At 39.4% G+C, this 24,059-nt stretch overlaps 1 protein-coding gene across 1 annotated transcript; it reads right to left on the bottom strand.

Moving 5' to 3' along the window:
• Positions 1–10,997: 10,997 nt before the first annotated feature.
• LOC139457310 (uncharacterized) lies at positions 10,998–23,075 on the bottom strand. Its single transcript, XM_071238718.1, has 4 exons — positions 23,055–23,075; positions 11,980–12,064; positions 11,512–11,805; positions 10,998–11,290 (listed from the first exon to the last, which is right to left on the bottom strand). The coding sequence occupies exons 1-4, from the start codon at positions 23,073–23,075 to the stop codon at positions 10,998–11,000; spliced, it is 693 nt and encodes a 230-aa protein (XP_071094819.1).
• Between the last annotated feature and the right edge of the window lie 984 nt (positions 23,076–24,059).

Here is a 24,059-nt window from a genome sequence, read left to right as displayed (position 1 = left end):
GTTGTTGTGCGCACGTTCGTCTTCTTTGTAAATATTGGAGACCGTTTAAAGGCTCCAAGGTGGCTGCCTTTAGAATTTAAAACCACAAAGCTTACAAACACGTCACAATACCACATGATGTAATTTCTTTATTTGTGTTGCCAGATATACCGATGAAACAATGCCATGTGACGTCAGTTTCAATATTTCTTGACTAATTTAGCATGTTATAGCTGCAAATAGTTTGTGCTTTTTCCTTAGAACTGTATCACACTTGCACACAATAGCTTTCTCCTGTCTGTAGGTTGACCTCCCAGCCACACGGTTGATAGTTGACCACAAGCTATGGTTTGGTTGTCCTGTAACTGACCGTTGTCCCTAAATGTGGGGACCAACCCTCACCGGACTGCAGCTGCTGGTACCTCTTCTTCTTATCTGAGCATCAGAGACAGAAATACATTTACAATGAGGACATGAAAATAACACACTATCAAGACTGACCGATACCTGAGTGTGTCCTTCATATGGCTGACATGTACCTGGTCTATCTAGCACAGGAATGGCCTGCACCTGGGTGTATAAAAAGTATGACTCACCTGGACCTCGGTATATCGAGCATACGACTTACCTGCAATCCAGGACACAAGAGCATATGTACAGAGTTGACACTGTGGAAGTGTCGAGTATATGACTGATCATGACCAGGGTATCGTTTCACAAAGCAGTCGTAAATGTACACGCTCGTAGAGTTTACGCCATATTTTCGCTTTGTTTACGCCATGGTCTAAGACTGTTTCACAAAGCTACACTAAAACTGCCGTCACCTCGGCCAACTTACTAGCCCGTAAAACACTACGACTGGAGCTCTTTCCCTTTGTGAGGTAGGAAAATCAACACTAGAGTTATCTACCGTGGCAGGTGCTCTAAGCAGACGACGAAGCGCAGTAAAATGGAGGACATTTGCGAAAAGAAGATTTGCGGCCACAGAAGTCGAAATTCTCACTGAAGAAGTTGGCAGCAAATCCGATGTGTTGTTTTCGTTGTTTTCGTCCTGCATCACTAACAATCGAAAGAAGAAAATATGGGATGACATTCTGAGGTTGAGGTTATACATAAAGTCACAAAGTCTGTGAAGGATTCAGCGTTTCATTTATCATATCTCTGACAGCTAGTAATTCAACCATTATTCAATACAAGCACTGTCATGGAGGCATGGACAAGTACAATCCAACATAAAGTACAAGTGCATAAAACGTCAGTTTTGAAATACATGGACGCGCCAGTGCACAGCGGGGACGTCGACGCCTTCGCACCCGTGAGTTTGAGGAAATATTGTCTAATCGTGGTTAATTTTGTAAGATTTAGGAAAGTCTTTAAGAAACCACTGGTCCTATTGCTGAATGGGGTGTTATTGAAAACAAGAGACAATTGCTTCGATTGCAAAATACCTTGATCAGCGGTCAAACAAGACTCTCCAGCGTTTTAGTCCGTGAGCTGTAGTGTCTGTCAGTTGGTTGATCAACGGTCTAACAAGACTCGCCAGCGTTTTAGTCCGTGAGCTGAAGGGTCTGTCAGTTGGTTGATCAACGGTCAAACAAGACTCTCCAGCGTTTTAGTCCGTGAGCTGTAGGGTCTGTCAGTTGGTTGATCAACGGTCAAACAAGACTCTCCAGCGTTTTAGTCCGTGAGCTGTAGGGTCTGTCAGTTGGTTGATCAGCGGTCAAACAAGACTCGCCAGCGTTTTAGTCCGTGAGCTGAAGGGTCTGTCAGTTGGTTGATCAGTGGTCAAACAAGACTCTCCAGCGTTTTAGTCCGTGAGCTGTAGGGTCTGTCAGTTGGTTGATCAACGGTCAAACAAGACACGCCAGCGTTTTAGTCCGTGAGCTGAAGGGTCCGTCAGTTGGTTGATCAACGGTCAAACAAGACTCTCCAGTGTGTTAGTCCGTGAGCTGTTGGGTCTGCAAGTTGGTGCATAGGTTGATCAGCAGTCAAGCAAGACTCTCCAGCGTTTTAGTCAGTGAGCTGAAGGGTCCATCAGTTGGTTGATCAGCGGTCTAACAAGACTCTCCAGCGTTGTAGTCCGTGAGCTGTAGGGTCTGTCAGTTGGTTGATCAGCGGTCAAACAAGACTCTCCAGCGTTGTAGTCCGTGAGCTGTAGGGTCCGTCAGTTGGTTGATCAGCGGTCAAGCAAGACTCTCCAGCGTTGTAGTCCGTGAGCTGTAGGGTCCGTCAGTTGGTTGATCAACGGTAAAGCAAGACTCTCCAGCGTTGTAGTCCGTGAGCTGTAGGGTCCGTCAGTTGGTTGATCAACGGTCAAGCAAGACTCTCCAGCGTTTTAGTCCGTGAGCTGAAGGGTCCGTCAGTTGGTTGATCAACGGTCAAGCAAGACTCGCCAGCGTGTTTTAGTCCGTGAGCTGTAGGGTCTGTCAGTTGGTTGATCAACTGTCTAACAAGACTCGCCAGCGTGTTTTAGCAAGGTAATTGTTTGAAACTGTTAATTATTGTGATTAAATTTGGGAATAATTAAGATAGTACCAGAGGCATAATGTTGGCACATTGTGAAAATTGACTTATGGCTAGGTGTCACACCGCCTTAATTAATTTGCTTTGCTGCTTTTTTTCGCGCAGTCTGTTTACAAATTTCATTAATGAAAAAAGTAGGCCAAAAGAGGAATGAGTTTAAATGTTGTTTAATGGTGCCTGTCAAGAGCGGCTCAGGAGCAAAGTTTCCCTTTGGGATTGTTATTCAAAAGAACACAACAATTTATTACTTGTAATTTTACTACCGATTCTGCGGATTGTCTTAGCAAAATGTGTTAACGAAGTAATTACGAAAAGTGCACTTGACATTCAGCATGGCAGCCATCAACCAAAACATGCTCCTCACAGATTCAGCTAAAGAAAATTGTGCCAGAAAGACCACATCAAACTCATTATACTTGGTCTGAAAATTGTTGTTTATTGGCAGATGATAACCTCTTATAATAATAGAACCCAAGAACACCGTGGGAACCCGGGTTAGAATCTGTCTCCATCACCCCATTGCTGGTCGTAAATGGTGACCGAAGTGGGCAACCCGTTAGCCCAGGGTTGCGCCCCAATGTCGGTGGAGGAAGGGAGCCTGGTGGTTGAGGGCGCTGGAGCCAGAAACAAGGTGTTCCTTTTGCCCAACACACCACTTTGACCCTGACTTCACCAACAATCGGCTAGTCATGCCAAACCATATGTTTGGAACTTGTTTGTTTTGAGGTTAGTAAAATATATTCTGTGTTTGGGCTAAGTATTGCTTGTCATAATTACAGTTTACTGATATATGTGCCTGGAGTCCTATGCCAGAAGGCTGTGGCTGATGGGCCAATCTTTTGACGTCAACCTCGACGTCAACGAATTTGATATGTCCTAGGCAGTACCAGATGGACATTTAATCCGCTCAAGTTGAACATGTCCGCTATCTCGATGGGCATCAAAATGTCACTCGTCTTCGCACTCGATCTCTCCTCGCGGAATGTGAACACTGACAACGGTCTATCCATCTGCTGGGGTTACAGCAGTTTGTAAATGTCTCGGTTGTGTGGATCCACAGTAAACTGAACTCACATGGAGGAATCATTAGAGATCGCGCTCTTTGTCTTTCAGACATGAGCGAGGAAGAGATTATTTCGGAATTAACAAGCCAAGGAGGTACTGCAATCAAAAGATTTTCAAAAACAAAATGACACTTTTACCAAAACAAATACTTACATTTTAACTCTTGCTAAGCCAAATCTTTCAACATCTATGGAAGCCGGATATTTCAAACATCGGAGTGGAGGTGAATGTGCCAAATCGACTTCAGTGTTACAAATGGTAAAAATTTGGTCATGGTGTCAAGGGGGCACGGGTGGCCCAGTCGTCTAAGGCGCCGCGATTCGCTGTGCAGAGTTTGCGTCCTTTGTGAACGCCAGAACCCTGGGTTCGAATCCCGGTTCGCCCTGATTATGTTTCTAGGTTTGTCAGCACCATACTCGTGCTCGTGGGTTTCACCGAAGTGATAACCATCTGAGACCTGCTTCACTTCGGGCTTTCCTCCCACATTTAGCTGACACGCCGTGATATAACTGGAATACTGTTAATTACGGCGGTAAACCCAACTCACTCACTCACACATGGTGTTAGCATCTGCTCTCACAACATAGTGTGCTTCCGGTGCAGTGCGGCTCACGACAGCAACCATTTGGGCATTTTGGTATCATACCAATCTAAAATCCTAATAGTTAAATATACAAACAAGATTTCATTTCTGGAAGTAAAAAGGTTGGTTCCTGAACCCTTTTAAACTCTCTATGTACCAAGAAAGGATTTTGAGAAATATCCTGGGCTTGAAAATAGTAAAGTTTTCCGGTCATCATTAAAACGTTTGTCAGCCAGTGGACCTCAGCCTAAATCTTTCATTGAGATTGATGCTTGGTTTTCCTATTTCACCCAACAGTTTGATGTTGCTAACAGCTATGAAGGCTAATGGTGAATCTGATGGGAATATTGATTATCTTACCCAGATTATATTAGATTCACCAATTGGTGAGCAGGAAGTCATACATTCATTGAACGATTAAGAAATGTGGTAAATCGGCAGGAAATGATAAATTAATATCTGAGATGTTAAAACATTCGCAAGATATGTTGGTTCCATATCTGACTCTTCTGTTTAAGTCAATGTTTGACTCTGAACTGCTAGGTTCCTACTACTGTGGTCTTCTGGACTGGTACCAATTAAAAGGACACCTGCTATCAACCTTCCATTCTTAGCATTTTTAGTAAGATTTATACTTTTACGAAAGATTGCAGTTTTGGTGTGATGCGTACGATAAGCTTGTAGAGTAGATATCCCATAAAACATAATATGTACATTTTGCAGTCTGTACTTGAGTGACATCTGGCAAGAAAACGAAGTAAATGTTACACCTTAGTCGTAGACTTTGGTGAAGCCTTTGATTCCATTATGGGGTGAAAATTATGGCGATTTTTTGTTTCAAAAATTCATTTTTCACCCAAAATGATTAACTGTCACCAGTCCATCTTTAGCATGTGCCTGTGAAGTAACAACACTTTTTCAGTGTTAGGCAAGGCTGTGTATGAAGCCATCTGTTGTTTGGAATGTTTATTAATGAATTGGTCTAGAAATAGAATTAAATTGTAGCACAGGAATTCAGTTTCATGAAGACGTAGTCCAACTCTTCTTACTCTGATTTTCCGACGATGTTGTCCTTATTGCAGATACATTATATCGTCTTCAAAGGCATATTGATTTATTGGAACAATATTGCAATAATTATTCCTAGGAAGGTAATTTGGAGAAAACAAAAAATGTTGTGTTTGAGAAGGTTTGTGTAAATTCCAAACATGATTTAAGTTTTTGGATGGTATAGCGCTGGAGTGTTAAATTGGTATAAGTATTTCGGTGTATCATTCTCAAGAAATGTAACTTGGTCCAGGTATACCGATAAGTTGTCTTGCAAAGTAAACAAGTACTGTTTTCTGTTTTAAGGTCAAAATGCCATATGAAACCAAGACCAGTAAATTCTTTGATGTCAAAGTAACACCAGTTTTAATATGGGGAATTGACAACTGAAGACCTCCATATTCTGACTGCATGTCGGGGTCACAGAAAGTAAAGATGACAGACTTACTTGGGTCCTCTTTGTTATAGGTTACACACGTGGAAATGGAAGAACAAACAAACAAAAGATATAAATTTGACCTTGCACAAGAACAGTATTGTGCCTTGCTATTTCTTCTCAATATTAGACTAGTTCAACAGTGATTTCACAGGTTGCCGGGACAGTTGCAGCTGCATCAGGAATGCATGCCCAGTCCCCTGCTTGCCTTTTTCGAAACTGGAGCAAGATCAGGGAACACATGTACAGTCTCCCTTTAATGGAACAGGTGTTCCACATTAGGTTAGATAGAGGGAGACTATGAATCAAAACAAACTGATATATGTACTTGTCTATAACGACTTTTACAAATATCCCCAGTAACCGATAACAATAAGTAACATACTGTATAAACGATGGTGTAATTTTCATCTTGACCTGAAACAATGTGGTTATATGACGATTGCAGGCTGACCACGTATTTTAGCAGATCTGTGTTGGCTAGGCGACGAAGAGTGTTGATTGTATGGATACCGCGCGTAGACTATTCATAATAAGCACGTTGTTTCATGCTGACTTCTGTAAAGACGCAATGTTTAACGTTTATTAAAGTATATAGTGTATGTACACTGCTGAATAGTATACAATGTAGAACATGCAATACCGTTTGATTCAGAACTGTCATCTGTTAAAACAAAGGTATGTTACGTTTTTAAAGTATAATGTGCATGTAAGCAGCTAAAGAATATAATAGGTGAAACATGTTATTTTATTTTACGTAGATCTAAACAAATCTGGTCGTTCCTTCAGGTAAACGACGTAGCCGTAGGAATCTGTCGTGTACTCAAGCAGTGATAGGTGGTCGACAATTGTTCTCACGTGGTTTCTTTCCCTCTTTATATCACATTTCTGCAGTACCTCATTCTTTCCACACAAATAAATTCCAATCCATGCAGAAACGGAATTTGACGCTTGTTTGCCACAACATTAAATAATTGTTTTTACCATATAAAGACTAACGCGCACCTGGCAAATCGTTAGACATCACTGTTCTGTCAACCAAAACCAAGACCAAGCTTAAGACAATTACTTCTGAAAAATGTGTGCATATGTATTTAACATAGTAACATATTCAGTAGTTTGAAAATAGAATGAAATGGCTATTAATTAACCTGTTTCCTTGAAATTACAATGAATGGTACACTCCAGAGGAAATACATAATTGTTGCAGTTACATTTACATTTCATCTTCTAACAATTGTCTTAAGGTAAGGAATATCGTACACAAAACTATTTTATTATTCCTATGTGGACAAACAAACGGGGGACTATTGTGTGGCATACGAATGATATGATATTAAACATTGATAAATATCCATCATGAAGTTAATTGCGTGAAAAATAAAGGAAAAAGATATGCATAAGAAACTGTAAGCAGCAGGATACAATGATCGTGTGTTCTTTCATTTCTCTGACCTTCGCTGCAATGAAAATACCAAATAAGTACAACAATGTTGACGTATGACATCACTACCTCTGACCGACTTTTACAAAGTGACGTGTTCACTGACATCAGTACGTTGGAGTTTACGAAGGGACTTTCGTTGATTCAGGGATCGTATATACATATTTGTAATATGTCATATAAGTAATCAGAAACATTCTTTGTATTATTGTTTCTATTTTTTCACCATAACCAAGACAAAGGTCAGAAATCCCGACAGTTGAATTTACCAAACACATTATGAAGTATCTAGTATTAATTCCCTAATTCGTCTTACGGTTCTCTTTCCATGCCTATTCTAAAAAAGATGAGCTGATGTTTGCAACGAGGAGACGAATGGTTCTCTCAAACTATAAGAACATGTAAAATTTTGCTTTGTGTGCATTAAATTTTCAAACAAGTGCAGTTTTCCGAATACAGCGTTCGTTCTTACACAATCCATAATATGCAAATGTCATTTTCATAATGAGGATTTAGGGTGGATACAAGTTAGACATTTTTCAAATTCGTCTCCGTCATTATTTCTCATTTATTGTTGCTCAAGACCTAAGTTCTTTGTGTATACTGTCTTCATTTGTGTGATACGTCATGCAGATACCGACACTCTCCAAATATATATTAATCCCAACACATTCCATAATGGTCTGAAACTGTTATATTTCAATCATTAGGATTAAATATACATACAAGAGTTAAATAATGGGCGATCTTTTTGTTCCAAATGGGCTATAACTCTCCTTTTGAAATGATATAAGCGACGGTCCAACCTGTCGCTTCCGGTCTGGTTCCCGAATCAATGAGCGCTGCGACAACTACTGACATGTAGAGACTGAAGCCTTACTCTGTTGCACCTTCGTTCAAAACGGTCGTTTACAACTGAATTATTTTAACAAGCAGATGTTTTGTAGTGATTATTAGTTTATAATATCAACATTTGTTGAGTCTTCAACTACAAGACGAATTGTCACTATAGAAGATAGCAGGAACAGCGTCATGAAAAACAGTATATTGCCACGGTATTTTCTACGTCAGAAAACAGCGAAGCATTCTGTCAGTCTAGGCCAACATATTGCATCAATGAAATAATACAGACTTATCTTATTTATCAGCCTTTGTGTTATTTCCCACCACCCCCCACAATTCGAAGCATTCAAATCTCAACAAATACCACCATGGGCTTCAATTTAATAAAATTAGTGATACGCCTAGATTCTACATTTGCAGCACACAGACATCTTTGATAGGCCCAGACCTTTACCAATGATCTATAGAGTAAGTATACATCCGTGCCTTTACAAATATTTTGATAAGAAATAACGTTCAAAATAATAAAACAACTGATTTTACATGTTACTTTTTATATCAAAATTAAAGTTGCATCGGAATATATAAACTAGATATTTAGATATTTAAAATCTACCATGCATCAATTAAGCCCTCAGTTACTCAGTTGCAATATACATATTAATCATCATGATTTGAAATAAGAGATTTACCAATATTATTCTGCCCCTTATAACATGTGTCCCACCATTAAGTGCTCTGGGTCATCATAGGTGTTGTTTAATTTCATTGATCCATCATTTCTTACATGCTCTTAAAATAGTAGTAAATTACAGTGATTTGTCCAAACAGACAACAAATCATACTGACTACACCACAAAATGTGTATGATACATAAATAGATGTAAATCATAGTTTTATCTTCTTGTTTTAGCAACATTATATTTATTTTAATGTTGACAAATTACTTCGCCTACAAACCCACACACTAGCCTGCTGAGGCTATGTATCCTGATTTTCATTTAACAGTACTTCAAGACACCTGGGGCGGTATTCATAAACACTGTCCGACCTAAGAGTTACTCTCAGAGTTTCACTTAACTCTTACCTAAACGTTACGCTCCGAGTCCTTATGATTACACTCTTAAGTGTAACACTTAGTTAAGAATTTTCTTAGCGAGTTAAGAATATTCTTAAGAAAATTCTAAGAATGTTTATGAATACCACCCCTGTAGTATAAAGTATATTTTGTAGATATTATCATATAGCAAATGTGAATTTAGGATGTTTATCATGAAATCTTCTGACGGTTAAATAAATGCAAATTGAACCCCACAATCATTCCACGTAGATAAATGGATTTATTTATGTTATTTGCTTTTGCATATAACAGATTATACTAACATATGTTACAGTCAGTGTCTATAATCAGGCCCAATATGCATACTGACTGAAAATTTCAGTCAATATGTATACTGACTGATTCACTCAGGCAAAGTATATATTTGTTCTTAAATTTTCATTCATATATTATTGCCTGAAAAATAGGACTTGATTTTAGACAGACTCACTGAAATGAATTAGACTGCATAATTTAATCTCCTCAATTTAATTTGGATCTATTTTGATTTTATGAAGATCAAAGGAACTTATGTAGGAAATTAAAAATGTTTTCATAATCAAATTGATTGATTCTCCAAACATGAAAGGAGTCCTTTTTATGTTACTTATCTTTATTGGCATAATATTCAGTTCAGAAACATATGACTGCTAAAAAGTCATGCACGTGTAATCAAATACTAGTGCACATGCCAAAAAAGGCCAAAATAATCTATATCTTTCTTTGATTATATTGAAATATAATCATGGTAGGATTTGGCAACAAACAGCCACCATTCATACATAAAATCCTTTTATACAACATGCATCAATTAGCCCTTAAAGGGGCACTTATCTAAAGCAATTCCCCGGGACTGGTTGTTGCCTTTGTTATTGTTTTTCCCCGTGAGTACCTGGATGATATAGCAGAAACCTAGACTATGCTGCGCAATTCGTAAGCGCATTTGTCACTTTTATTTATAGTATAAAGGCGTATGGTCACATCTGTCAACAAAAGGAAATACAGTTTTGGAAATAATAAGGACATGTAGGTATCTTTTTGGGTAGCATCGGTAATGGTGACGAACTTTTGATAAGTCACTTGCTTGGTAATTGTGCGATTTTCGTTTACACTATTTTGACTTGCAACACAAAGTAAATATTTCTCCTGAGCATTGCTTATTTTATCATGTTTATATTTTTTACAGTCAAAATGTGCAAAATTTTCACTTAGGAAATTTATTAAAAGCCTAAATATTCAGTAATTTTACAAATTGACTGGAAAATATGTCCATCTGTATTATTATGATAACGAATTCCAAACATTTTTATGTTTAATATAATCACCAAGTGACTGAAAATGTTACGATGAAAAGTATATTTCTATATTGTTTGGCTTCTAACCCTACATAATAATCTATTGTGATGTTTATAGGCCCTTTTGATCGTCTTAATCAGTTTTAGTCAATTTGTTAAAGAAATAGACAGATATTTCAGTCAAAATTACTAAAATATTTACACATTTTATAAATTGCCTGAGAAAATCACATTTTACAAATTGACTGTAATATATACACGCTTACAAAGGAAAAGACTTGTGAAAACAACGTCTATCGCGCATCGAAGAATTTCCCAACCAAGACGTAGAGGAACAGAAATGAATCTGTCCAATGCTACAGCAAATAAAGGAAAACAAGATGCAAATATCATAATTACAACCTACCAAATGTATGTGTATAATTTTAGACAACTTAAGGTTACTGGTACTTCCATTTTCTGGCCGCTGCACATGGCAAACACGTGCCCAAGTTGATATTCTCACGATCTTATCAAACTGAGAAAGAAATGTATTATTGACTGCACTGTATTTTTTATTTTAAACTCCCGGACGACTGATGAAACCTCCCGGACGTTTCCGGACGTCTGATGAAACCTCCCGAACGCTCCCACCAGATGCTCCCCGACGTTGCCCGGACGCTATAGTACCGGACGTTTTACACTCAGTGTTCTGCTCCATCACAAGAAACATCCCAGGTCCGAGTGCAACAGTTAAACCTAAGCTTCACATCAGCAAGGGTTAGTTCTGTTACACTGACGGAAGTGACAAACACGCCATCAGTCATGTTAGTGACAGTTGTATTCATCAGATTTGTTGTGGTGCGCCCGGTCAGAAGTTGAAGGTGGGTCACTTGAGAACAGTAATAGCCTGTAACCACCACTTCCAGCACAAGGACGTCATCGCCACTTAGACCACTGGTGTTCTGGTCTGATGTTATGTTACATGATGGAACCTCTGAAAGTCAAACCACACACCCTTTATGCTATTATTCCTATTATGATATATTAATTTGTGAAATATTATATTCATATGGAAATGATAATATTTCATTGTTGTCTGAAATGTTTACATATGTAAATAATAAATTGCTTTTTTCACATTAAGGACTGTAAGACTGAAATTATGTTATCAGTGTTCTACTGTGCAAAGGTAAGAAAAAGCTAAATGCTACTCACTCGCAACAGTCATGTGACAAGTGTCATGGTTAGCTTGATTTGCATCTACAATACATGTCCATTTCCCACCATGTGACTGCAGCACACTGGGTATAGACAGGACACTGCATGTGGTGTTGATGACATATGCGCTGAAGTCACCAATTCGTATACACTTTCCATCTGATAGGTCACACGAAGCAGCACTATGTCCATGAGGTGTTGAGTAGGAATGGGCGTTACTGACACTCATAATATTACATGTCAGATTTGCAGGGGCGCCTAAATCGACGACTTCTTCACAGAAGAGATCAGCTGTAAATGTGACAATACAATGGCGTGAGTGATTTCGTCAGGAATACCTTGCAGGTCAAGTTTAGAAGTATGTATAATGTGCAAAAAAGTAAGGAAGCAAGAAGCACCATCATCAACAGTGACAGAGGAGTTACTTTCATCTGGAGTACAGGCGATTAGCTCGACGATACTTGCCTTTAATGAACGGCATCCTCAAGCAGAATAGGAACAAGACAGGAACCATTGCTGCATGTGGACACGACCTTCTCACAAGTAGCAACTGCAAATATTGCACCAAGAAATGCTGTCAATTATTATGCAGACATAAAACGAATTAACATCATAACAATTATTTGAAAAACCATTAAAGGTTTGTCGTGGAAGTGCAGTTTTCAATGTCTTAATAGTTTTAGGATTTTCCTATACAGGAACAAATACAACTTACCATGCCTGTACGATAATTGACTCTTCAGAGACACATCATGATGCTGACAACACGACCTTCGCATGTGTTGAATACGCGGGTTTCATCAAAGCATACATCGACAGAAACCATACTGAATATATTTGGAGCCTTCTGAAAGTGTGTTCAAAATAAGTCATTTCCCTGCACTATTATTACCATCTAACAATGTCAGTTTGACTCAACACAAAATAACCCAAAACACACTCCTCTGTTATATGCTACATGAAATGTCGGTTATGTTTTATTCATCTAAATGAGTCCACAGGAAATGGAAAATACTTTTTTAGCCAGGGGAAACCAACTTCTGTCATTATTACACCATTTGAATGTAAAAAAGGATACCTTCAGAATGAACGGGAAAAAACGTGGAGTCAACAAGTTTTAAATGTTAGCCCCTTTTTTCTCTGAATAATGTTCAAGAGGGAATGTTCAAGTGCCATCACACTGACGAGCTTGGTAACCGGTTGTCTATATATTTTTACATATTATTGTCTCTATAAAATAAGATCTATCAAGACACCCATACAAATGGCTTTACGTGTTGCAAGTACATCAACTGAATGTTGCATATTTTACAAGGCAAATGGGCATGACATATGAAATTGCATATTCAGTGTGTGTACAATATGAGAGAGACTACATTCCACATTCCATTGCCCTTTTTTAGTCAGCGTCAAGACCCTGTAGCCAGTTTCCTGTGTGAAACTAAAACGTTGCTCTGGTGAAATTAAAGTGTCCGTTAAATAATAAGCAACAGCATAAACGACAACAAAAACGTTCGCTTAAACGTAATAATCATTTTTATGACACAATGAACGAAAGCAGGTAGTATTACATGTGATGAGACGCAAGGCACGAGACAGACTTGCGCAGGTTATGAGAATATATATAAACCAATACATTATACAATGCAGTGAGCAGGCAATGACAGCAGTGTCGGAACAACTTGAATCCAGTGTGTTAGGAGTGAGTGAGTTGGGTTTTAACAGTATTCCAGTTATATCGCGGCGCGTCAGCTTAATGTGGGAGGAAAGCCCGAAGTGATGCAGGTCTTAGACGTTTACCACCTCGGTAAAACCCACGAGCACGGGTATGGTGCTGACAAACCTAGAAACATAATCGGGGCGAACCGTGCTTCGAACCTACAATCATAGGTTTCTGGCGTGTCCAAGGGACGCAACTCTGCACAGCAAATTGCGGCGCCTTAGACGACTGACCCACCCGTGCCCCTAGTGTGTTAGGAATGCCTCCTTGTAATACATGGGCAGATGTATCAACTAAACACACAATAATGAGTAAACCTCCTCCTCATGTCACACCACAGTCTCCGCGGAGAAGAGGATATAGCATCTGCCTGGAGAGCGGAAGGTTGGTTGTTCGATCACCGACCGCGTCGTACCAAAAAACGTTAAAATATGGTATTTGCCTGGCGTTTGCTCGGCATTAAAGGGACAGAGCGGCTAGGAATTATATCCATGCTAAACTGCGGCATGGTATCTCAGTTGGCTAGCACTGTAAAACCGGATTGGCACAAGCATTCACACACACACGTGCACATCGCTATATAAATAGACTGATATTGACGCGACGCTAAATGTAAATTGTCAGTGCAAGAGAAAAAACATTCTTGATTTTCCGCCAAACCGGAAATTCCAGTGACACGATAACGCATTTACTGATTGTGTTGAAACAAATAAAAACATGTTTATTTTGAATTACGTCTGCTGTGTACAAGTGCAGAGATTCTGCTGCTTACAATACAAAAAGAAACGTTTAAGAAATAGAACGAGGGGGTGGGGTGGGGCGGGGGTCAATTTTAATGTCTAGGCCAAAACATGTCTTTTGTAGTTGACTCAACTTACATAACTCCTACTGAATTTCATTACACCTCAACCCGACTTCCATGTGTATACAGTCATGATAAGGGCATTCAGCTGAACCTAACACTAACCTTCCGTGTCCACGGGAGATTTGCAAAACAATTTCCTTGTTGGACACATTAAGCAAGTAGCGAATTTGTTTCACAAGCCGTTATCAAAGCTAGCTGCCCTGAAAGTGAAATATGAACATCAGCAAAAAGTGGTTAAAACAATAATAATATAACGTTATTAGGTACTGTTTTCCAAAAGGTAACTTGTATCATAACAAACAGCTCAGACTCGTGTTGAGACGGCTTCTGTTTAAATTATTGTGCTGTATTATATCCATGTCAAAGTGTTTTTGTCAATGCAACACAAGTGATACTAACTTCAAATATTATAATTAGACTCAAACTTGAGGGAAAAAAACCCAGAGCATAACACTTGTGTGTGTTCTCCCTTCACAAACATGAAACCAGTTCCAGAACAATGTATAGGTACGAGGAAACTGCGCGTGAAATACCAGCTGTATCTCACTGTACTATGTCGCTCCTAATCTTATCAACACAAACTCAATAATATGACCGTACATTCATGATCAATTCCATTAATTTGACAGTTTAGGGGACCAATTGTATATTTTCAAAGTGTGTCACGAAGCAATTGTACTGCTGAATCTAAATGCTGTTATTGTGGTTATTCTACCACAAATACCTGCTTAGTGTTGTATTCATGTCGCCATGCTTTCAAAATCCTAGCTTTCACATTTTGAGATTGAAAATATAAATATATTTAAAGTGCACATGTCATCTGTTTATAAAAATGGAATTGCTTATTTCTATGAAACTGATACCTCAGTTGGAGTAACTGAGTGAGTATGGTTTTACGCCGCTTATAACAATATTCCAGCAATATCACGGCACCAGACACCAGAAATGGGCTTCATACATTGTACCCATGTCGGGAATCGAACCCGGGTCTTCGGCGTGACTAGCGAAAACATTAACCACAAGGCTACCCGACCGCCCCACAGTAGGAATTATATCAGGCTGTTGTAAGAATTAAAAAACGACGCTATTGTTTACTAATTGTGTAGCTTATTTTATGACATTTCATAGTTTCATACACTTTGTCACAGTCTAACATTAATTTATGACGTAGATGGTGTCGCTTTAGTGGTACCCTTTTATCAACGGACCACCTCTCTTTGGTTGGTTTGTTTGTCGTTTAACGCCACACTCAGCAATATTCAAGCTATATGACGGCGGTTTGTCTGGACCAGACAATCCAGTGTTTAATATCATGAGCATCGATCCACGCAATTGGGATCGATGACATGCATCAACCAAGTCAGCGAGCCTGAACACCCGATCAGGTTAGTCGCCTTTTACGGCAAGCATGGGTTGCTGGAGAACTTTTCTACCGTGGAATCTTCACGGGTCTCAAGGCGGATTTGCTGTGGGGTTTTATGCCATAAATATCGATAAGGGTGCTCTTATGCATGGAAATGAATACCAGAATTTGGTTTATCCTTGATGTTGTGAGGCGCCGTGTTATTCCCTATTGTATATCAGTACTTCCTTTTTTTGATACCACATATTCGATTTTGAGATGTCAGTAAATCGAATATGAGATATAACAAAATGAAGTTTTGATATTACAAAGTCGATGTTTGTTCATCATTAACTAATTTTACACACACACACAAAAGCGAAACGTGTTATTGGTATAAAGAAATCGAATTTTTGACATCAATAATGTACGTCTGGCAGGCATTTATTTTATGGATGCATTTCATTGTGCGGATGTTTGAGCAAAGACGAATAGTTTTCAATACGTCGTGCCACGTACTTTGAAGTGGTGAGGATTTTCTCTGAACATAATAAAACTCGAATCAAGATAATATTTAAGATAATTTCAAACAAACTATCCAGTACAAAATACCTTTCTGAGTTCTATATACACACACAGAGCAAAGAAACTCATACGCTGTCAAAACTTGAACCCATAACGCGGCTCTAAAATCTACCGGGTTGGTCGCGGGGTAAGGGAAGTAACCTTGTAGGGAAATTCCCTGTTTCCGGGGGGAATCCCCGTCGTTTCCACATCACGAGCTCACGCGCTACTCCGGCAGGTGAATCATATATCATAATTTCTACATTCTGGTCGTTCTAAGGTACCAATATTTGGACTGTCAAACTCGTTTCCTCCAAAATGTGTGTAGCTATTTAACTGTGTTATATGCAACGACTATCATGTTTGTATGGCGATAAGACCCAAGGTCAAACCGTGCTGTCTGTACAGGACTGCAGCAAGTATGTTATTATCGCCTCTCGTTGAAGTGCCTGATGAATACTACAGCCAGCTTGTGTTTTATTCATATACACTGTGCTCTTAGAGCAGACTAAACTACTCTCGAAATATACAGCCGCGCTACCTGAACATTGTCTTTCGCACATGTTGAAAAAGCCGCTGTAAAATCATAAGTGACGGGTAAGGGACGCAATCAGCATTATCTTCCTGCTTCCTATCGTTTCTTATTGGTTACTGAATGACTTTTTTTTGTTAACGTCGCACTCAGAGTGAGTGAGTGAGTATGGTTTTTGGCCGCTTTTAGCAATATTCCAGCAATATCACGGCGGGGGACACCAGAAATGGGCTTCACACATTGTACCCATGTCGGGAATCGGACCCGGGTCTTCGGCGTGACGAGCGAACGCTTTAACCACTAGGCTACCCGACCGCCCCTGTCGCACCCAGCAATATTCCAGCTATATGACGGCTGTCTCTAAATCGTCGAGCCTGGACCAGACAATTCAGTGATTCATATCATGAGCATCGATCCACGCAGTTGGGATACGATGACATGCATTAACCAAGTCGGCGGGCATCAAAGTAGGAATATTTTGTGCAAAAAATAAATGTTAATTTTCTTGATATGACGTCTCTTTATTCATGTATTAGGGTACATCATGAAATCTACATATTATGTTTTCAAAAAATTGTGTAAGTCACACAGATGAGGATAATCACTATTATAAGATCGTATCAGTCAATAGCATATATGAAACTTGGTACTGAAAATCAGATGGTTATAGATTATGTATAAAATTAGGAGAAATTATTCTGTCGAATTAACACTTATGATTAATTCAGAAACAATGAAAAGAAATGTTTGCACAATTTACGCATCGAATACCCTTTATCAACGTAGCGCAAACCTACCCTCGAGTACACCTAAGATATAATATTTATTGTAAAAGTTTCTTTTACAGATATTCCACAAGCGATTCAAAGGCAGAAGATGGAGATTCGACATTGCACAGGTAGCACACATGACGGCAATCGTATAGGGAGTATTACGTGACGTCATACTTACAGGGGGTATTACGTGACGTCATACTTACAGAGGTGTTACGTGATGTCCAACTCTCCTACCCAGAGTTCCTTGCAGCCGGCAGCCAGCTAGCATAGTATGAAATAACACATCTTTTCACTTGAGTGAAATAACGCCGGAACTACTTTCGGCCTGCCTCAATGAACCCGAGGTTTTCAGAGAAACACCGTAAAGATCTGAAGGAAAATACGCAATAAATAGAACATTTGTCTTTTCTTGTCAAATGTTTCTCTCACCTCACCATCGTATCCCAATTGCGTGGATCGATGCTCATGATGTCAATCACTGGATTGTCTGATTCAGACTCGATTATTTACAGACCGCCGTCATATAGCTTGAATATTGTTCAGTGCAAACAAACAAACAACCTTCTTCACATGAATGTCAACAGTGACGGACTTGAACGTCGCATGGGGCACGGGTTTGGCCCAGTCGTCTGAGGCGCCGCAATTGGCTGTGCAGGGTTGCGACCCTTGAACATACCAGAAACCAATGATCATGGGTTCGAATCCCTGATTATGTTTCTAGGTTTGTCAGCACCATACCCGTGCTCGTGGGTTTCACCGAAGTGGTAAACGTCTGAGACCTGCATCACTTCGGGCTTTCCTCCCACATTAAACTGACACGCCGTGATATAACTGGACTAATGTTAAAAGCGACGTTGAATCAACTCACTCACTGAAAAGTCACAACTATTGTGACATCATCACGCATCACGTTGACAATGCTGTCTTGTTTATAGAGGGGAACACCATTATTTCATGTGTGCGTCATATTTGTAACCTTTAGGCATACAGGTTAAGTAAATGTGATGTAAAGGAGCGTGTCTGCCACTAAATACAATACTTCGATGCTTCAGTGATCAGTTTTTATTGTGTCTCAGGAGCTTACAAATTGAGAATGAACTAAGTTTGTGATGCTTCAGTGATCAGTTTTTCTATTGTGTCTCAGTCCCTTACAAATTGAGAATGAACTAAGTTTGTGATGCTTCCGTGATCAGTTTTTTTTATTGTCTCAGGCGCTTACAATTTGAGAATGAACTAAGTTTGTGATGCATCAGTGATCAGTTTTTTATTGTCTCAGGCGCTTACAAATTGAGAATGAACTAATTTTGTGATGCTTCAGTGATCATTTTTTTTATTGTCTTAGGCGCTTACAAATTGAGAATGAACTAATTTTGTGATGCTTCAGTAATCAGTTTTTATGGTGTCTCAGGCGCTTACAAATTGAGAATGAACTAAGTTTGTGATGCTTCAGTGATCAGTTTTTATGGTGTCTCAGGCGCTTACAAATTGAGAATGAACTAATTTTGTGATGCTTCAGTGATCAGTTTTTTTTATTGTCTCAGGCGCTTACAAATTGAGAATGAACTAATTTTGTGATGCTTCAGTGATCAGTTTTTTTATTGTCTCAGGCGCTTACAAATTGAGAATGAACTAATTTTGTGATGCTTCAGTGATCAGTTTTTATGGTGTCTCAGGCGCTTACAAATTGAGAATGAACTAATTTTGTGATGTTTCAGTGATCAGTTTTTCTATTGTGTCTCAGGCGCTTACAAATTGAGAATGAACTAATTTTGTGATGTTCAGTGATCAGTTTTTTTTATTGTCTCAGGCGCTTACAAATTGGGAATGAACTAATTTTGTGATGCTTCAGTGATCAGTTTTTATATTGTCTCAGGCGCTTACAAATTGAGAATGAACTAAGTTTGTGATGATTCAGTGATCAGTTTTTTATTGTCTCAGGTGCTTACAAATTGAGAATGAACTAAGTTTGTGATGCTTCAGTGATCAGTTTTTATTGTGTCTCAGGCGCTTACAAATTGAGAATGAACTAAGTGTGTGATGCTTCAGTGATCAGTTTTTATTGTGTCTCAGGCGCTTACCAATTGAGAATGAACTAATTTTGTGATGCTTCAGTGATCAGTTTTTTTATTGTGTCTCAGGCGCTAACAAATTGAGAATGAACTAATTTTGTGATGCTTCAGTGATCAGTTTTTTTATTGTGTCTCAGGCGCTTACAAATTGAGAATGAACTAAGTTTGTGATGCTTCAGTGATCAGTTTTTTTATTGTCTGAGGCGCTTACAAATTGAGAATGAACTAATTTTGTGATGCTTCAGTCATCAGTTTTTATGGTGTCTCAGGCGCTTACAAATTGAGAATGAACTAAGTTTGTGATGCTTCAGTGATCAGTTTTTTTTATTGTCTCAGGCGCTCACAAATTGAGAATGAACTAAGTTTTTGATGCTTCAGTGATCAGTTTTTTTATTGTGTCTCAGGCCCTTACAAATTGAGAATGAACTAATTTTGTGATGCTTCAGTAATCAGTTTTTATGGTGTCTCAGGCGCTTACAAATTGAGAATGAACTAATTTTGTGATGCTTCAGTGATCAGTTTTTCTATTGTGTCTCAGGCCCTTACAAATTGAGAATGAACTAATTTTGTGATGCTTCAGTGATCAGTTTTTTATTGTGTCTCAGTCCCTTACAAATTGGGTCCTGTGTGATTCCAAAAGTATGGCTGCTTGAAACTTTATATTTTTCAAAATTGTTACATACAACTGGTATTTCTATTCTGGTTAGAAAGACACATCTAACATTCAAATTTATCTGATATACGCAAATGGCTTTTGAACATGTTCAGTAATATGACAGTACTATAAAATTACCTGAAGCATGTCCCATATCACCAAACTGGGACCCAATTGCTTTGCGTGGGCCCCCCAAAATGTTGTGCGAGTCTCCTGGACACGAAACGAAAGACTAGGTAAATACCTATGTGATGACCTGTCAAAAGGACTACATCAAACTAACATGAAACTAACTGACAATTAAAGAACTACGCTGTGAAAGTGTGTTTCTGACACCATGTGTTTGCTTTGTTTGTTGTTTAACGCCGCAATCAGTAATATTCCAGCTATTTGACGGCGGTCTGTAAATAAACGATTCTAAACCAGACAATCCAGTGATTTTCACAATGATCATTGATCCAAGCAATTGGAATATGATGACGTGCATCAACCAAGTCAGCGAGCCTGACCACCCGATCCCGTTAGTCCCCTCTTACGACAAGCATAGACGCCTCTTACGGCAAGTACGGGTTGCGGAAGACCAATTTGAACCCGGATCTTCAAATGTTTTTTGCAAGACTGACGAGTCCATCCAGGCCATACCGGTCACGAGCTTAGCTTAAGACAACGAATCACCAGTCGTCAACTGATATAATACCGCAACTAACCATTTGAAGAAAGTTGTCAGACTCAGCAAACATGTCTAACATTTCTTCTTTTTTTTTCTTTCAGATCGACGTTTCAAAAATATTTGTGGTATGTACCATCTTCCAAAACTGGCTTCCACAGAATATATCGCTTGGTTGAATTCAAACATTGCTCAGGAGATATAGCTTCAGTGAAAGTGCATCACAATGCTTTGCACACCATAGCGATGTCATTCGTTATCAGTGAGTGAGTGAGTATGGTTTTACGCCGTTTTTAGCAATATTGCAGCAATATCACGGCGGGGACACCAGAAATGGGCTTCACACATTGTACCCATGTCGGGAATCGAACCCGGGTCTTCGGCATGACGAGCTAACGCTTTAACCACGAGGCTACCCGACCGCCCCCGTTACCAGTGAAAAAATTAAATAAAAGAAAATCTAAAGCACCGCGATTCGCTGTGCAGAGTTGTGTCCCTTGGACATGCAAGAAACCTATGATTGTGGGTTCGAATCCCGGTTCGCCCCAATTATGTTTCTAGGTTTGTCAGCACCATACCCGTGCTCGTGGGTTTCACCAAAGTGGTAAACGTCTGAGACTTGCATCACTTCGGGCTTTCCACCCATATTAAGCGGACACGCCGTGATATAACTGGAATAATGTTAAAAGCGGCATCAAACCCCACTCACTCACTCACTCACTCACTCACTCACTATAAAGCCAGCCTCTGACTCATTAAGAATATTATTACTTTCACACCATTTATATAATCATTTGCTTAAAACAGATTAACAATTTTACATATAGAGTCTAATAAGGAAGTACCTCTGTAATTATTATTGTCTGATTTATGTTTATTTATACTTTTACCCCATGAAAGTGGAAGATTTATCAGCAGTGAAATTTATGTTGTACAATGTAGTGAATATAGCAGTAACCAAAACACTAGAAGATATGATATACCATTAATTTCTAGAGATTTGTGGGACAGTTCTTTTTGTTCTGATCTGGATTGTCTGTCTACAATAGGGTGGCCATGTTGCGTATGCTGTAGACTGTCACTTGTATGTTATGGAGACTGGAACTGTTCAAACCGTTGCCAATATGATATCTGTTTTGAAATACCTTCACCAAATATATTTTCCTAAATGATTCTCCAGAGGAGAAAAGGATCAGATCTAGCTGGTACTAATTTGTCCAATTTGAACGCATGGTTATCTTTTGGTGACCTGGGAATATCGTGTGTGTCACAAGGATAGACAGAAAATCTAAGTTAAAATCCTGCATGTAGGCAAGAAAGACTTTCATTGTAACATTTGCCATTTGATCCGGGGTAGAATAGGTCTCCAGCAACCCATGCTTGTAAAAGGCGACTATGCTTGTAGTAAGAGGCGACTTACGGAATCGGGTGGTCAGACTCGCTGACTTGGTTGATGAACGTCATCGATCCCAATTGCGTGGATCGATGCTCATGATACCAATCACTGGATTGTCTGGTCCAGACAGACTTGATTATTACAGACCGCCGTCATATAGCTGGAATATTGCTTAGTGTGTCGTTAAACAACAAACAAACAAAAAAGCATTTTAGCATCGCTGCCCGTTGATAGTGTTTGTTGTTGATTTCTCGTTGGCCCCTCTCGACCCTCGATCCAGGGTTCACCTCCACAGTCACTGGTAGCACGCTGAGCAGCAAAATAAACCCCAAACACCTCGATACAGCACATGTTTTCCATCTTGATCCCATATGTAAACTCTTCGTACCTTCATTAGGTTGGCTGAACGTCCCGACTTTATCCCCATGTCAGACAACGTCAAAAGTACGACCTGCTCGCATGCTCAGTCATGCGCTGTCCGTTTCCAATGCAATGCAATATATACTATATACTATTTATGTGGCTAGACGTAATAATCTATATCAACTATGTTCCCGGAGCCTCATGGTTGCACCATGATTGTTCCTGGCATAACTTCAGAATGGTTTCATAGGAACTATCTGAAATTATCCTGAAGGGATCATACGCAATCACCGAAAAACAACCCACAGAAACGGCCCTTCTGTATTCTGAAACGAAATTGCATCTTTCAATACATATTCATAAAGACATCTCGACTTTAAGTTCGTGATTCATAACGTTCATGTTTATGCATGGCGCTCAATGTGGATGTTTCCTTGGAGCATGATACTTGCACACGTGTTATTCATGTGAACCGCACACAGTGATTGTTTAGCTAACAGGTGCTCAAGTCTTTGAATGACATTTAGAAGTGATGTACATAAGGTAGAGAATCTATGGATGTCAACTTCATTATGTGGAGTATATACTTACCCCTTCATCAGGTGCATACATGCTATGAAGCAGAGAACAGACATGTGTACCTGTAAGAACAACAAAAATCAAACGATAACAAAGCTGGAAACATTACAACATGGACAAGAGAAGCCAACCGTTAATTGGCCTTGATTGGTGATTAGCAATGGACAAGTGGAAGCCAACACTAAACAGTCTATTAACACTGATAGTTGACAGTTGATAGCGATGGACAACTGGAAGCCAGGCATTGGCAATGGGCAAACTTGACCTAATTAGCACTGATAGGTAATAGTGGCAATGGGCAAACTTGACCTAATTAGCGCTGATAGGTAATAGTGGCAATGGACAAACTTGACCTAATTAGCACTGATAGGTAATAGTGGCAATGGACAAACTTGACCTAAGTAGCACTGATAGGTAATAGTGGCAATGGACAAACTTGACCTAATTAGCACTGATAGGTAATAGTGGCAATGGACAACTGGAAGCCAGGCATTGGCAATGGGCAAACTTGACCTAATTAGCACTGATAGGTAATAGTGGCAATGGACAACTGGAAGCCAGGCATTGGCAATGGGCAAACTTGACCTAATTAGCGCTAATAGGTAATAGTGGCAATGGACAAACTTGACCTAATTAGCACTGATAGGTAATAGTGGCAATGGACAAACTTGACCTAATTAGCACTGATAGGTAATAGTGGCAATGGACAACTGGAAGCCAGGCATTGGCAATGGGCAAACTTGACCTAATTAGCACTGATAGGTAATAGTGGCAATGGACAACTGGAAGCCAGGCATTGGCAATGGGCAAACTTGACCTAATTAGCACTGATAGGTAATAGTGGCAATGGGCAAACTTGACCTAATTAGCACTGATAGGTAATAGTGGCAATGGACAACTGGAAGCCAGGCATTGGCAATGGGCAAACTTGACCTAATTAGCACTGATAGGTAATAGTGGCAATGGACAACTGGAAGCCAGGCATTGGCAATGGGCAAACTTGACCTAATTAGCAAT

The sequence above is a fragment of the Haliotis cracherodii genome, unplaced genomic scaffold (assembly GCF_022045235.1).
Source record: "Haliotis cracherodii isolate W230 unplaced genomic scaffold, xgHalCrac1.p SCAF_12, whole genome shotgun sequence".
NCBI lineage: Eukaryota > Metazoa > Mollusca > Gastropoda > Lepetellida > Haliotidae > Haliotis > Haliotis cracherodii.
Note: the sequence above shows the minus strand (reverse complement) of the source record. Positions and strands in the feature narration are given on the sequence as shown.

What these genes read in the sequence shown, in the direction of transcription:
- LOC139457310 (XM_071238718.1), bottom strand. Translation starts at nt 23,075, where the DNA reads ATGTATGCACCTGATGAAGGG. An exon ending in TGTATGCACCTGATGAAGGG is followed by an intron (nt 12,065 to 23,054) that starts GTAAGTATATAC and finishes CAATATTTGCAG; the next exon opens with TTGCTACTTGTGAGAAGGTC. An exon ending in TTGTCACATGACTGTTGCGA is followed by an intron (nt 11,291 to 11,511) that starts GTGAGTAGCATT and finishes TTTGACTTTCAG; the next exon opens with AGGTTCCATCATGTAACATA.